At 45.4% G+C, this 16,668-nt stretch overlaps 1 protein-coding gene across 1 annotated transcript in view; it reads left to right on the top strand.

Annotated features, from left to right (window-relative positions):
- Window positions 1-15,169, top strand: part of LOC142767787 (uncharacterized) — a 136,292-nt gene extending 121,123 nt beyond the window's left edge. The window contains exons 6-7 of the mRNA XM_075870028.1: window positions 12,109-12,249; window positions 15,074-15,169. Of these exons, the coding sequence (XP_075726143.1) occupies window positions 12,109-12,249; window positions 15,074-15,169 (237 nt within the window). The remainder of the gene's footprint in view (window positions 1-12,108; window positions 12,250-15,073) is intronic.
- The last annotated feature ends 1,499 nt before the right edge of the window (window positions 15,170-16,668 follow it).

Raw genomic sequence — 16,668 nt, 5'->3', positions numbered from 1 at the left:
TTGTAGTGCGCCGTCCGCGCCGTCCGCACCGCTTCTCGAACATTCGACAGCTGACGTGCGCGCATGCGCCGTCGCGCCGTCGCCCACTCTTCCACCATCTGTGCATCCCTTCCTCCTCTACACACCGCGCGTGCTTCACTCCTCCACCATCTGTGCACCCTTCCTCCTCTACACACCGCGTTCGACATCTACAATTCTCCTGATTCTCCAGTGGACGCGCATGTGGCGTCGCGCTTCGAGAACATTCAACAGCTGACAGTGCATGCGCCGTCGAGCTGTATATATACTCAAGGTCGGCGCTCGCTCGCTCAGTTGCCGCTCGTCGGTTGGTTTGTACGGCGCGTCGACGTCCAAGGTCGCGGTGAAATGAATTCCAACGAATCCACAAACACAATGATCGACGTCCCTTCGACCAGCGCCGCCCTTTCGCATACGTGTGTACGTGTTCACTCATTTAACACCCCCTCCTACAACCACGTTAACCAATTTAGCCATCGACCCAAGTAAGTCGCAATTTAACACCCCATTTCACAACCACGTTAACCAATTTAGCCATCGACCCAAGTAAGTCGCACTTTAACACCCCGTTAACCAATTATATGCTCCGCATCCTCCTCAGTGCTCCCCCGAGGGAAGCTGCGGGTAATTTTTTTCAAGCTTGCTTGCTCTTCCTTCACCACCGTTCTGGTCGCTGGTTCCCTGCTGTTCTCTCCGTAGGCCGCTCCTCTGTTTACCTTGACTAGTGCCTCCTCGGCGGACTTCAGTCTTTCTCCCATTGCCCTCGTTTTCTTGTGCTCTGTCGCCAACGCAGTCTCGAGCTCGGCGATTCTCATCAGCAGTTCGCTCTGGGCAACCATCATTTTCCTCATTTTTTCCTCGACCTCAGATTGCCTACACTTCGCGTCAGCCTCTTCTCTATCCGCGTCTACACTTGGGTCCACTTTCTGCAACTGGGTCCACCATGCTTCAACTCCACAGCGCCCTCTCATGTTCATTTGAGTTGCGAATAGTCACCAAAGACACTGCTCGAACGATGGACAACTACCGAAGCTGATTTCACATTTTTATTCTTCACTACTTCTTAACTGTCTGCCTCATTGTTTGCACGGGTATCATACAAAACTAGGCCTTTTGGCTACTTGTTTCACAGCAATATCAAGGAAATTGCGGTTAGTAGACATTTGAACTATCAACATGCACAAACAATGGCCAAATTTGATTATACCTACTGAGTGCCCTCAGTCATTGTACCGTTAAAATTTAACATATTTTTAAAAATTCCTTGTCATGCGTCAGGAATCTTACATAGAATAAATATTATTACACTAAAAGGTCGTTATTTGAGTTCGGTTACGTAAAAGCGCACAGCCCTGTGTATTTCTAATAGGGGAAATCTCTCGACAATTTGAACAGATTGGTATCCACAACAGCTCATTCACACTGGGAGCCCCTTGTTTTCGTTGCTGCTCGCACGACTCTGTCCAGAGCGATGACAGCATTTTGCAAAAACAACCCTAGCTAAATTTACTAGAGGAGGAAGACAACTGTACATCAGCGTTTCTCAGCAGATGAGATTTCGGAAGCTGAACTAGAGCCATTGGGCAAGCTAGAAATGATGGTCATGGAGTCACAGTGGAATAAATGCAAGCGAATGCAAATTACTGATTACTTCTCATTTTGATTGCGTTTACTCTGTCATGTAAACAAACATGTTTCGAAGCACAAATATTGAAATAGGTAAAAACACTAAGACTCACTGTTCGCGTGCGTGTTGGTGCTTGTTTTTGGCGTATCATCAGCCTGATCACACCCACTGCAAAAAAGGCCTCTCCTTTGATCGGCCAATAAACTTGGTCCTGTACTTTCTGATGTTACGTTATACGTGCAAACTTTTTAATTTCATTGGCCCACCTAACTTTCTGTCTTCACTTCATGCGTTTTCCTTCTCTGTGAGTCCAGTCAGTTACCCTTAACGACAAAAAGTTATTCTGCCTGCGTACAACGTGCCCAGCCCATGTCCAATTCTTCTTCTTGATTTCAACTTAGATACCCTCAGCAACAATTTGTTCCCTGACCCACTCGGCTCTGTTCTTGTGTCTTAAGGTTACACCAATTATTTTCATTTCCATTGCTCTCTGCGTCGTCCTCAATTTAAGCTGAACCCTCTTTGTAAGTAAGTACGGGCAGGACCGAGCTGTTATATACCTTCCTCTTGAGAGGTAGTGACAGATTATCATTCATGATTTTAGAGTGCTTGCCGAATGTGATCCACCCATTCTTATTATTTCTTTTTTTTCTAGGTATTTTGCTCTCATCATCCGGCTCCGTAATTGCTACCTCTGCAACGCATGTCTTGCTTAATGAAGACACGATTTCTTGGACAGTTTTTTACAACATCGATAGTGTCACTCCCAACATGCACGTGGTATCAGTAACTGTTTCAACACTACTATAGCAGTACCTACCATTGCCTGGCAACAGTCGTTACATTCACAGCAATCTATACACAATGTGAAAAAGAACTGCTCCTAAATATGCACTACTACAAGTCCATTTGTTACCTAGTTATATGTGCTACTCAAAGCAAAGTTTGACACGTAGATGAAACTGAAAAAGTAAAACTGAAAAGTGAAACCCCTTTAAAAAGAACCTGATAGAAAGAATTAAAAAAATCAAAAGAAGAGCTGCAAGGTTCATCTTATCAAAATACCGATCATCTGACTCCGTAAGCGAGATGATTAACAAATTAAACTTGCCTTTACTTGTTCAACGCAGGAGAATAGCTAGATTGAAAACTCTGTATTTCATTCATCGTAACTAGTTTAATTTCAATGCTTAAAAATATAAAAAACATCTAGTGTCCCGAACAGTCAGAAGCAGCCACAAAGAACATGTTCTACCAATTCCAGCTCGAATAAATTCACATAAATACTCATTTTCCCCCAGAACAATCGAGGAGTGAAGCTCACTGCCACGTGAACTACTGTTAGTAAACAATGTAAGATAATTCAAAACTTGGATAACTAAACTTTTCACTTCGACTGCAGACGCACAGCCTATACATTGATGATTCAAATTACCCAAAGAAAACTGTCGTTCTTGTTGTATAAGGGCTGATTGCTTCAGCTACCACGGAACAATTGTTGGTACCACGATTTACTAGTGTATACAGCTCTTCTTGCTCGCATTGTACCTTTTCTATCATTGTATAACGTGTACTACTGCATTGTGTCTTTTGCGTGTACTGTACGATTAGTCTGTTCTCGATTGCGACGGCATTTTTCCCTTTTTATTGCATATTTTGTAACGTAACAACCCTGTAATGACCTTCGGCCAACAGTATTGATAAAAAAATAAATAAATAAAAGTACGGTATGCGTAACCCATGACATGCATTGTCCAAGAATTTTTAAGCCTGCATATATTCTGTAAACTGAGTAATTATAAAACAAGAAACAATAATATGTGTACCCTATTTCATACAGCTTGAACATACCATACGCTATCACTGCTTTTCAGTATAAGGTTTCCATTTGTCCGCCTGGCATATTGGTGGGCGCATGGGGTTGTCACTATGGCAACTGTAGAGCTTCTTATGACAGGATGTGGGTAGCTTGAAAATCAATGGTCTCTCTTTATTTGATATTTCTGAGAAGAAAATAAAACAGGCTCATGAGCAGGGTAAGACAGAAGTCGTTGAACAAATTATGTTTAATTATTAAAGTGTCTTCAACCATTCCTTGCGAGGATTTTGGCTCATGAGCTTGCTTTCAGTAATGACGCAGTGTCCGCTGACATGAGATAAGTTCAGAGTAATGACGCATCCAAGCTTACACTGATGTGAGCAGTTCTTTGGAGGCTGAGGTTTGGTTGTAAAAAACACTCCTGGTTACTCTGGAAGAAGAATGAACAGATTCGTCATTCCTGACTAAAAAGAATGTATATAATAACAATTTTATAAGAAAGATAGGGTGGACATAACATTGGCGTTTTTGTGAACTAGTCTTGCGGATGGCAGTATAATGAATTTTTAGTGACTTTGTTTAGAGGATAAAGATAGGTAATTCCCCAACAGGATAGACTATATAGTTCAAGGAAAAGTTATATGCTTCAATGTAAACTTACGAAAAAGGTACGAACGCGTATACGTACTAAAGACACTATGCTCTACTATGCAATGAATTTATGAGCATTTATTGCGGCAGACTCATTTTGAGCAGAAACAGGTAAAACATATGCTGTGATATGTGCTACAAATTTTAGCAGTAGAGATATTTTCTGTGAACTTCACAATGATCTAAACAATCTCAAACATTCACAAGGTGTGCATTTCAATAGCCGGCGAACACGCCTACATTGTGCAAGATTATTCCGTTTTCATAGCAGTCTCCGAGGGATTTGCCGGCGTTGAATTTTTACGCTGGAGGCTGTGCAGCCAGACGTCGGTGAAGCTCAGCATCTGACGTAGTTCACAGCCTCTATAAACGTTCGCTTCATCATAGCGTCCCGTAAAGTCTGACTAATAAGCTCGCATTGATATATCAAAGCTGAATTAAAACGGAGCTTCGAAATGCCGGTCGAGCAAAAGTACCGTGGCCAACCGCAGACAATTTGAACAAATGAAGCGACAGAAACGCAATCGATGCCAATAGACTGCTGCTTTTGGAGCGTCAGGATAATCTTCATACTTTAGCTAAGCCAATCACCGCTTTTATGTTATTAGTAAAAGTAAAACAAAAATATTTTATTCAATTTTTAATGATAAACGACGTAGTAACTACTCTTTTAGCAATTTTCGATACATTCTGAAATAAAAATTTCACCATGTTCAGCACTCCTAACAGAGAAAAGGCACACAAACTTATCTGACCGCTAAAAGAGGAGTTAGTAGTTCCACTATACGCAATTGATGAAACTCGCTGCGGTCAATTTTTCGGCCTCTACGGCCACCGCGGGAATTTGAGTTTCTGGAGCATGGAGACTCGCTCAACTCTAGCCCGCCACCGAGGCTTGCCTTCCGCAAGGGGTCCCCATTGGCGCTACCACTCTACCAACCATGATGATTATAGTGGTGCTCAACGTGAGCACAACGCCACCTACCGCCCGACGGTAACCCGAAATGTGGATTTTTGGCGAGACACGTGCGTCACGCAGCGCAAACAACTCTACAGGGGGTGTCAGCACCCCCACACACACTTTAAATGCCACCTCAGCGCGAGAGCAGTCGACGACGGCTTTAGTAGTGGAGAAGTCCGAACCCAAAATGCGGTCATGGGAGCAGTAATCTAACACTAGCAACCCGATAACATAGATAACGCCATCAATCATAATGCGAGCAGTACAGGCTATGGCCGGCGTGACATGCTCTGCGCTGGCTGTACAAAGCGATATACTCGGTTGTGGCGCCATAACTTTTTGAGCAAGTGGCAGAGTCTAGCACTGATCACTGAAACTGCGGCACCAGTGTCGACAAGAGCGAGTGCAGTGACGCCGTCCACATATACGTCGAGAACATTAGTCGGTGAAGAAGGAGGATTTGGCCTTTTCGCGGGTGACGCAGTTCCTGCCTCTTAAACTGCGGCAATTAGTTTTCCTGCTCCGGCGATGAAGGACGACGACGCATCAATGATGGCGAGCAGCGTCTAGGCGATGGCGAGCGGCGGTTGACAGGAGGACGTTGGTTGGCGCACGATGACATCTGGTCGGGTTGCTGTGAGCCTGTGAACGAAAGGCGTGGTGGTATATAAGAGCAGGTTTGAAGCTATGGTGGTAGCTCAGAAGATAGACAACGGCGCACCGACGCCAGTATGGCGCTACGTGGCCAAGCAGGCCACTGGCAAAGCATATTGGCCGATTGCTGAGTGTACGCCATTGTACACTACTCTGGACAAACCTTGGCTGAGCAAACCGAGGAGTGAGTCACAGTGGCACGGCTGATGGTAGTGTCATGGAAGTCTAAAAAGATGGTCTAGCGGTAGCGTCAGCATAGCTCGGAGGTGCATTCACCTGTGCACAAGCCACGGGGGAGGCAACGGCTAAGTGTCACGTGCAGGTGGCAGAGCCACGCAAACTTTGCTCCTGGATGCCCTGGCGAATATTTGCTGGTAGAGGTGACGGTGGTTGGCCGGCTATTGATATCAGCGATAGCTGATGAGCGACCTCAATCCAAGAAAAGTCCTTGATCTGCGATAGCAGCGACTGAAATTCAGAGATGGTAGTCAGGCTTGAGAGGGTATCATCCGAGAAGTTAGGCCGTCGCGTGAGAAGACGCTATTGTTGGAACTCGTCGAAACTCTGCACAGCTCGATGAGCTCGAAGAGAGTGACAGGGTTTTTCTAGAGCAGAATTCGAAAGGCGTCGTCAGAAATGCCTTTCATGATATGTCGTACCTTGTCAGTTTCCGTCATCGTTGAAGCGACATGCCGGCAGAGGTCGACGATGTCCTCAATGTAGCTGGTGAATATCTTACCAGTTTGTTTCGACAGGCATCGTAGGCGTTGTTTTCCACGACGTTTGCGCACACCAGGGCGTGCAAAAACATCTGTGATGCAGGTTTTGAAGGTCATCCAAGAGGGGATATCCACCTCGTGGTTTCTGTACCACAGCTTGGCAACATCCGTTAAATGCGACATCACGGTACGCAGCTTCATAGTATCGTCCCATTTGCTGGTAGCGCTGCCTCGTTCATAGAATTCCAACTAATCCTCAAAGTCTTTCACGTCGATGCTGCTGAAAATGTCGGGTTCTCGTAAGAGCTGGGCAACGGGACAGCCCCTGCATGGTGAAGCCGATTAGGGCGTGAAGACAGTGTCGGACGGCAGCTTTCGGCTACGCAGTACCAGGGCCGGGGAAAACGCTTCACCAAAATATAATGTAAATGCAAACTAAATAGTGGTAGCAGCGTCGGTGCAGAAGCAGCAAGAGCAAGCTGGTTATACGGGCAGAGACGCAGCAGCAATCAGGCAGCCTTTGCTTACGCCTCGCGCCGTGTCGATATCGCTGCAGTAGAGGGCATTCCTCTTCTATGCATTTATATATTTATTTATTTATTTATTTAATAATTTATTTACCTACTCCTAACGTAATTGGCGGCGTTACAGAAAGGAGTGGTGTTGCAAGTCAGCAATAGCAGTCTTGAATGATGCAAGATCAGGGTGTCTGGCGATGTAGCACAAAGATAGTTCCATTAAGATGAGGTCTTGGGCACATAGGAGGAGAAGTAGATGTCGGTATGGCAGAATGGCGCATGAACATTGAAGTTGTGGTCGATGCGAGATGAAATGTCAGAAAGGGGCGAGAAGAATGTGTGTTATATTTCAGGAATCATGAAAAAAAGTTTGTGGAAGCGACATAGGCGGGCCTGCTTTATCGTGTTAGAAAGGGTAGGGAGGCCGAGAGAAGTTTTATTGATGTGATACTAGCAGTGCGAGAGCGCATCACAACAATGAAACGTGCTGGACGATTCTGAATGGCTTCTAGTGCGCCAACAAGTGTGCAAGATTGAGGCTCCCAAATTGATGAGGCGTACTGGAGTTTAGATTTGACTAGACTTTTACAAAAAAAGTTTTAATGAAACAGCCGCTGAAGAAAACTTACGGCGCAAAAAGCCGGGAGTGTGGTTTTCATCGTAAATCCCAAAACTAATATGGCTATTCCATTTTAAATTGTTATTAATGTGAACACCTAAATAATTGTAAGTAGTGACAGATGGTAACTAAAAACTACTAATTCAATAAACAAGGCTAGTGCATTAAGTACTTCCTCGAGACATCTTTACTGTTTTACACTTGTTAGCATTTAGTTTTATGCACCTGAGTGAAAACCATGAGTTAATGCTATCAAGATCAGATTGAAGTTGTCATGAATACTGCGGTTTGGTTATTCAATAGATGACACAATCATGGGCAAAGGGCCTGATTGTCTATATATTAGAGGATCGAAGGTCATCGCTTATAAATAAAAAATAGGGGTTCAAGGACAGAACCCTGCGGCACAGCAGATGTTACGGTACAAATGTGTGAGTTGTGACCGTTAGCTGTTAGTGTTGAGTATTGTAAGACAAGAAGAATTCAATCCACCGTAAAGCATTTTAGCCAGCAATGATTTAGCCTGCTTACTTTTAGTAAGAGTAAACGGTGAGAAACGGTGTCGAAACTTTTTTAAAAATCAGAGAAAATGCGGTCAATTTCGGAGCCATTGTCAGATTCTGAAAATAAATTATTGGCAAAGAGAAATAGTTCGGTTTCGCAAAAGTAATGTTTCCTAAAATCATGCTGACTGTCGTGAAAGAAGTTTTCTTCAATCAATAAATTTAGGTCAGAATAGATGGCATGTTAGGAAGCCTACATAGAATACTATTCAATGCAATAGGCCTGTAATTGAAAGGATTATATGAGTCACTGGATTTGACCACAGGAAGCACCTTTTCTGCCTTCCAGTCACGGGGCAATGAGACGTATATTCCAGTGACTGTAAAAAAAATCTGCAAAAAATGACTGATCAATGAATGCCCGTCTGTTTGAAAAATTGAGAAGTGACTATCTTTGCTAGGTGCTGATGCTTTCATTTTAGGTATTAGGTAAAAAAAGCCTAATTGATCAATGAATATTGGTTCCATTCGGAGATATCCAGGGTCAGCTTGAAGCCAGATGCTATGTACTTTTTATTACCAATTTCTAACTCGGCACTTATGGATGCATAATCAGCTTTCGCATATCTTTTATAACTTCGGTTGCATACGTTGGACATTGTGGTTGAATAGTGGAGGTGAACTGTGCAACGCGATCACCACTGGGTTCAGGCAGCTGGTAAATCGATGAATTGACTGAAAGATTAGTTGTGAAAACCAAGTCAAGTATATTGGAAAAATGCTGTTTGCACGTGGGTTCAAGAGATACTTTAGAAAAACTTAAATATTTGCATATATTTAGGCGGTTACCTGTTGCTGAAAGACAGCTAGCCTCTCCATCCTCACTGCTCCAACTAATTACTGGGATATTAAAGTACACCATGAGAAATATTTGTGAATTTGGGTATCTGACAAAAATAGCGTGCATACAGTCATGGAATTATTTGCAAAAGTTGGAGGAGCAGTTAGGTGTACGATAGCAAGCACGCACAATCATTTCTTGATATGCGAAGCGATTGTGTGTGAATACGAGTTTAAAAGGCGAACTTGTTGAAATAGACGACTGAAAATAGCGCTAAGAAACGAGGACACAAGAAGAGGACACACAGCACTTCTTGTGTCCTCGTTTCTTAGCGCTATTTTCAGTCGTCGCAATGCACCAACAAGCCCAAATTTCGACAGTGTTGAAATAATACGAACGAGCAAAGTGAAATGGCTCGTATACGACTCCAACGACAAAAGTAGTCCCCCACTCACGTGAAAGGGTGACCGCTGCTCTGGGAGGCCCACAACGAGGAAGCCTAATTGCCCATATGCCACTTTGTAAAAGCTTGAGGGCCGCGGAACAACGATCACCACCACTGAGTGCTTCAGTAGCTTCAGATCGATTGACTACTTGTCACTTCGTCGCGATCTGGCACCTGGAAAACTGTGAAATGCGTGTCCCTCCAAAGTCCGTCTTAACAGGTACCGCGTTCTGTTATCTACAGTGTAATGAAGGATACTACGAATTTTTCTAGTATCCAGTTTTACAGCGAAAGCTTTTATGGGATTACAACTGGGGTGACGCGCAGTTGTCTACCGCCGCTGTCGCCGTTGTCCGTAACCACACTGCGCAAAATTAGAAAGAGCACAGCATATCCACGAAGTGCATGAAGAAGAGTGGGGCGAAGCATCCGTCAGTCTATCCGCGCTTCCGTCTGTTTGTTCGTGCATCCACTCGTCCGTGTGTGCGTCCACCAGTCTACGCGTCCGTCCGTCAATGCGTCTATTCATCTGTGAGTCCGTCCGTGCATTTATTTGTTTCTTGGTACGCGTGTTTGTTCATCCGTCCGTCCATATATTGAACACTGAAGTATCCTCATATCGTACCTTTCCTCGTATATTCATCATAACGAAGTACCGCCATCCAGCGGACATTCCAAGTACTGAACGACAGGTGGTACAGCCGGACTAAAGTAGCGGCATGCACGCACTTTTTTACGGCATTCGCTTCGTGTGTAGTTCTCACCTTTCACTGCTGCCACATCATGTCGCTGCGGCCTTACTCTCGGTAAACGTTTCTAAAACCAAGGAGGTTACGCCTACCGAGCTGAACGTGGCAATGCATTGTGGTCAGAAAGCCCGTCTTTCGGATACTAGCTTTTTAGTAAACATCGTATTGAAGAAAAATTTTATTGGAGATTAAGCCACCAATACTCTTCTCCGTAGGTCATTTTTATCAGAAACGACAATCTTTTTTTCTTTATGATTAACGTGCACGCGTTTTCTCCTCAATTCAAACGAGTGCGCGTGTGCCGCTCCTCAATCCAGCCGTGTGCCGCACTATAGTCCAGGTGAAGGTGGCTACGTAATACTACGATGACTACTACTACATACATCGCGGACGTACGACCCACAGCTTATGGAGCTTTGCCCCTTATAAAAACTAGCACAAATGACACAGTGGGGCTCGAGGCCGGGTACGCTGGGTACCAGCCCAGTATTATACCACTCAGCTACGCTGTCGCTTGTGACTTGTTGGCAAACTTGCCTTAGGCCGGCTTGATGTCGGGAAAGCATATTTTGCCTTATCGAGCGTTTTAAAACATCAAAAGAACAATTACCAGTAGTCGCACATTGTGAATAGCGTAACGAATCGGCCATTCAATGCTCCAACGCAATACAAATGCTTGTTCTTGTTCCCCCATTAACTGTGGCGCATACCCACTTCAGCCATGATTCCTCATCGTCATCAGCCACCGCATGAACACTTCGCACAAAATTCCTTGCAAGTGTTTAGCGGACACCACCTAATAAATTTATTATTAATGCTTACAGAGGGTACCAAGCATGTGAGCTTGCAGCAGTTACCAAATAAGTGTTTTAAAAAAGCTCCGAAAGGCTGCTCTTCTACCTTTCGCTGTGACTGCGCTGTGCCTTCCGCGTAGGCTTGGCGTCTTTGATTGTTTTTAAAGCTTTCATGTCTGCGGAGGCGCAAGGAATAGGTCGATTTTCAATTTACCTTTATTTTCCTCCTCATAATGACTGCAGACATCTTCTAGAACTTCGTGTTTACTTACATTTAGCAAAGCTAGCACCCGAAAAGAGGGTTTCGGCCAAATTTATTTTAGCAGAGAAGTAGGCTGAACGTAAAAATCTCTGTTTAAACCACGTGTAATTTGCAGTATTCTTTTAGTAAGCGCATCAGTGCAGTGTAGATTTTTTGTTTCTCTCTTTGTTTTATGTTATATGCCAAGGTTCGCTTCTGAGTTTTATTTATATAGTAAGAATCATAATTCATTATTTACCTATTTTCATTTATTGTCACACGTAGCACCTGTGCGCCTTACAAGCTGTATATCTCTGTAGGAATTGATCCAACACTTTAGACTACTGATTTCCTGCCCACGTATTAGGTCTTTGCTAGTTATGGCTTTGGGCCAATGCTTTCTGGTCCATGGGTGCTAACTCGGTTGCTGGGAAGCTCATTGTTTGAGTTACAGATGAAAGCTAACCAATCAATTTTGAATATTTAGAGCTGCCTAGCAGGTGCCCTTATTCCGTTACGTGGGTGTGATTTTATTTCTAAACTGTTGTATCACAGCAGTCATTGCCTACAATTGAACACACTGCCTCAAATTCATCAGCGCAACCCATGTAACTGTATATTCTTAGGGGCGTATATTAACAGGGAGATAAAAACAAACTTGACTCGCAATGGTTATTTGTTTCTGGAAAATAGAAAACCAGTTTTCTTGTTGACACAAGTTTTAATAATCCTTTTCACAAACTAGTTTTCTCCTACCTGTGTTTCTCTCGCCTTGTATGTCATCTAGTTTTAGTACAGCAGCACTCCAACGTTAACTTTGACTTATGAGAGGTTAGTATGACGCATCACGCATAATAGTGGAATGTCTACCTAACTGCTTTAGCTTCTTTTTTGAATGCGACTATAGTAGTACTGTTAACCGAAATAAAAACAATCAATTCTGTTTTAGTTACCCGCTTCACAAAATACTCTTTACCTTGTGGGTTACTCCAAGACTCTCAACAAGTCAGAGTACTCATGCGTAGCGACAAAGTATGATGATATTCGGGGAGGATATATCCACCGCACTCTGCTCATGAAAAGAGCACCGGTAAGTAGTGCTATAAAACCTTCCAAGTACTAAACGCTCAATGTGAGCATCTATATCACGAGAAACAGAGAGTAGCTGGCAATGCAGCATCTTTCTTTATTCTCTTTTTACCAAATAATTACCAGCTGTGTATTACTCGTACATTGAATGCTCGCCAGGCTCATCAAGTTAAGTGGTGTCAGTAGTGTAACTGATGACGAGACTGAGATCAGTGAACACATTAGAGAACACAAGCAATCTGAACCGTACTGTGCGTTAAGGTATCATGTGTGTCGGTCATTAACGTATTTCTCTCAGAGTCAATCATTGCTTGACTGTAGCTCGCTGCTTGATTGTAATAAATATGCAACGTTTTTTCTTTCATTGTTTTCAAAGTATCTAGCCAGTACTGGAACTACACCGACTTGTTTACCCGAGATGATGATTGTATAGATCTTAAATCAGCAGCAGTTTCTCGCACTAGTGCAGCTTTCTGATAGGACGGATGACTTTCACGCTCAGTGTCTTGGTTCGGTTACAGAAGCAACCTCAATTTCGAGTCAGTGTGTTGATCAATATTTTCTGTAACATGGGCTAGTTCATACTTTTGTGTGAACCTATCCAACAGGGGAGCGATTTCTGTAGTGTTAGATGCGTGGACGTGTTAAATTATACGGGGTGCGTGCAGTTACGCAAAATAAACGGTCAGTAGTGTCGTGACGGCACGCTTGACCACGTAGGCGTATCGAACTCGCCAGCACATTTCCAGCGTGAAAAAAGCAAAGCGAACAAAGTCTATATTACCAGTACTTTATAGCTAACTTGACAAATCTGGACGTGCGTATGAACGCGTTTTAAAGTTAGTACATTCTACGACAAAAATAAGCGAAAAGGAGTAATTGAGCTCAATGGGCGCGCACGATGAACGCATAGACCGTCGAGGAGTAACCACAGCAGTGTCCAAGCCACTTAGGGCCCTTACACGCGCTTGCCGAACAGCCACTCCACACACCCGCACCACACAACCGGGCGAGAGCGGCTCTCAACTTTCTCAACTTTCTTAACTTTCGCTCTCAAAAACGGCCTGGACGGCCACCACGTCGGCTCGCTTTGCAAACATGGCGCTTGCTGAAGCGGGCGCTGCAGCGCCATGGAAAAAGAAAAAGAACAGCTGATTTTATTGTTGTGACCATCGTAAGCGCTGTGAGACTCCAGGGGAGATATCGGTAGCCAGCCAGTGTTCACTACCCCGTCAGCACGTGCGATCAACAGCTGAAACGAAGAAACCAGCACAGTGTGAAAAGTGAGTTTGGGGATGTGAGTGTCGTTGTTTCTTGTGTTTCCTGGGTGTTAGCATTCATATTTTCAAGTGTAATCGCAAAGAACGTCTGTGATGTAATCATCCGCCTTTCTAAAGCAGGATATGCGTTTAGTGCGACCCGAAGTGAAAAGTTTGCAATCATCAAAACAAGTGTTAGCGTCGGGTGTGTTCCGTGTGTACCGTTCGTACCAGCAAATAGCATGCACAAATTTTGAACGCTTGCTAGCGCTAGCTTTTGCTACGATAAGGAAGGACAAATTTTATTGCCCGTCATTGTTGTCATTCGTAATGCGCAACGCCGTACAAGTGCTGTTGTGGGTAGCGCTGTGGTGAAGTTCTGAGGTCCGTGTCACATTTGAGCGATTCTGTCCAGTGTTGTGAAGTGTGTTCATGAAATGTAAACCTTGAAATATTTAGGAGTGTACAGCTCAGTTTCCGATTCGTGTAGTGTCGTGCATGTGCCCTGAAGAGGAGCTTGCATGCAAGACATTTTTCTGCATGTAGCCCCCCCTTCAAATATTTAAGGTACGCATTATGATCGATTGTCTACTGTGGGGATCTGAGGCGCGCCCGCCACCATTTCGCGGGCATTCCGCCGCACGGCCACACCCTTTAACTTTTCTGCTCTGTTAACACCACGTGGCGATAGATGGCACCACATGCGGGCACGGCACGCGGAACGCGCGCGCCGAGGGAGCGCTCTCTTCTCCGTGGTCGGCGCCGGGTAAGCACGTGTTTTCCTTCGTCCACGTCCCCTTTGGGAATCGCCAGACTGTAGCCCGCCTGGGGTGGCCTTGGGCACCTCGGCAGGCGTGTTTACTTGAGTGCTAGCTTCGGTAGCGTACGCTAAGCCCACAGCGGTGCCTAGTGCTTGAAGTGGTCGTACCACAACGAGCCGCACTTGCCGTAGGCCTACGCGTACGAGGTTTGCCCTAACACTCGCGACCAGGCCCATTGGCCATCGTGAGAGTGCGCAGCATAGCCGCGAGGAACCTTTTCCCGACCGGCTTGTCAAAGCTCGCCATTACCAGCTAAGACGTGCTCGCGGTTTTCCCCTTATTGTGAACGTCCGCGTGCGGGTGCCTTTGCTACCCACGTCCCGGGAGCGGACGTTGTACTGTTGTGCGGGGTGCCGCCAGAGACAATAAGGTGTTGCGTATTTGTGCATGCAGGCAGGGATGCATAATTGAGATTCAGGTGGGGAGTGACCTATGTGCAGAGTCGGAGAGGCAGACACTTGATACTTCATGAGCTCGAAAAGGAGGAGGAGGTGTATATGAACAAAGAAGAGGGATCAGTAACTTTTGTAAGCGCTAAATGCACACACCTGACACGAGTGAAGGACACAGGACAAGCGGTTGGCTCGTCTTACATACGTGCATTTAGTGCTTAGAAATGTTATGGATCAATACCAACTGCCCTGAACACTGTGCCTTCTCATAGAAGGAGGAAGTGGAGAATTCCAAAGAAGCATGTGGCTTGTGTAGGATGCTGCAAACGATGCTTTGTGTCATCTGTGCACAGGCGTACCAGCCATGGAGGGCAAAGGGGGCGCGAGCCACCCCCCGCCCTTTCGACAGCGGTGGCTGTTGGCTGCATGCCGGGGAAAGCAACAATTGAGGCGATGTTTTCCTTCACCACAGCATTCACTGAATTATGTTAATACAAGAGAATATTACAATATGGTGAAATTTCTCCAACATTGCAGTTGTGATAATTTTCCTTGTTAGCTCTTGTGGTGCGAGCCGCCTAAGCGGCGATTTGGTGTCTTGTGCTGTAGCATTGCAGAGCAGGCCAGCGCTGAACAGGGGCCCAATAACATTGTACAGCTTGTCCACGCTTTTGTTCCGCTGCGAGTGGCTGATGCATTTACGGATGCGAACGAACAAACTTTTTATGGACTGGTCAAACGATCTGTTGCTTCAGGAAAATGATTTTCTTGGATCGAAAATGTATATCAATGCTGCTTTGTCGAAGCTTCTGTGAGCTGATTTATGTTACAAATCTTTTTTAATGTTCTAGTGTTATCTGGAAGCGCCAAAAAGGGATCTCCGCTTTAGTCTCCGATAAACTTGAGCAGCCTTTTTTATGGTAACTTGGAGCAATGGTGGCAGCTTGCAAAGTGGCGACAAACAAAGCAGCGGACTCGAGAAAAATGGAGAGAGAAGAAACTTTATTCAAGTGTCCCTGCTAGGGTCAAACGTGCTGGGGAGCCGGGAGACAGGCCCCTCTGTAACCCCCTTTCTCAGGCGGCGGCCAGGCCTTGAATCCTGGCGGCGTCTTCGGCCAGCCAGACAGCCCAGAGCTGGTCCTCTGGACACGTGCTGAGCAGCAAAGCCTCCCACTGCTCGGCTGTGGTGATTGTGAATGTAGGGTTCGTGCTGTGTTTAACTGAGTGAGTAGCTTCGGAACAGACCCATATAATATGGTCGAGCTCAGCGTTAGGTGCACCGCACGTTTTTCATTGTGGTGTGTGAATAGCGGGGTAAATACAGCTGTACAGTGATGGACAGGGGAAAGTACGTGTCTGTAATAGACGCCAGGTAGTGGACTGCTGCTTACCAAGGCACTTGTCTGGTGGTGGGTATTTAAGTCTGGCCTTGCGGTAATACATTAGGATTTTTCCAAAGGTAACCATTCTGTCCCTTGCATTGTCGCGAAACGAGGAGACCATCATCTCTCGCTCAGCCGCGTCAGGTCGCGAGGGGTGGTGCTCTGTTAGATGACGCGCCCGGTGGACGAGAGCTCGGGCGGCGTCATAAGCGTTTTCGTTTTCCGTGAGCCCCGAGTGGCCCGGAGACAAGATGATTTCAACGCGGCGACGACGTGACAGAGGTGTACTTGTGGGAATTCGGTGCGCTGGTTGGGAAATCAAATCTTTGGTAAAGTTGCGGATGGCAGTCTTGGAGTAGCTGGTGATGCAAGATGCTTGGGTTGAAGCGTAGACGAAAGCGATGGCTGCTTCTTCTCCTTCTTCGGGTTTGTTTGCACGAATGGTGCCAGTTGCGGTAATTATGTACTGCGGCCTGGTAGCGACAGCGAGGGCCACGGCACGATGCGTAGGATATTCCGCTGCGTCTACATACGCCACGTACGTGGCTTTCGCGCAGCCCTTGCCT

Source organism: Rhipicephalus microplus, chromosome 7 (genome assembly GCF_043290135.1).
Source record: "Rhipicephalus microplus isolate Deutch F79 chromosome 7, USDA_Rmic, whole genome shotgun sequence".
NCBI classification, from domain to species: Eukaryota; Metazoa; Arthropoda; class Arachnida; order Ixodida; family Ixodidae; genus Rhipicephalus; species Rhipicephalus microplus.
Note: the sequence above shows the minus strand (reverse complement) of the source record. Positions and strands in the feature narration are given on the sequence as shown.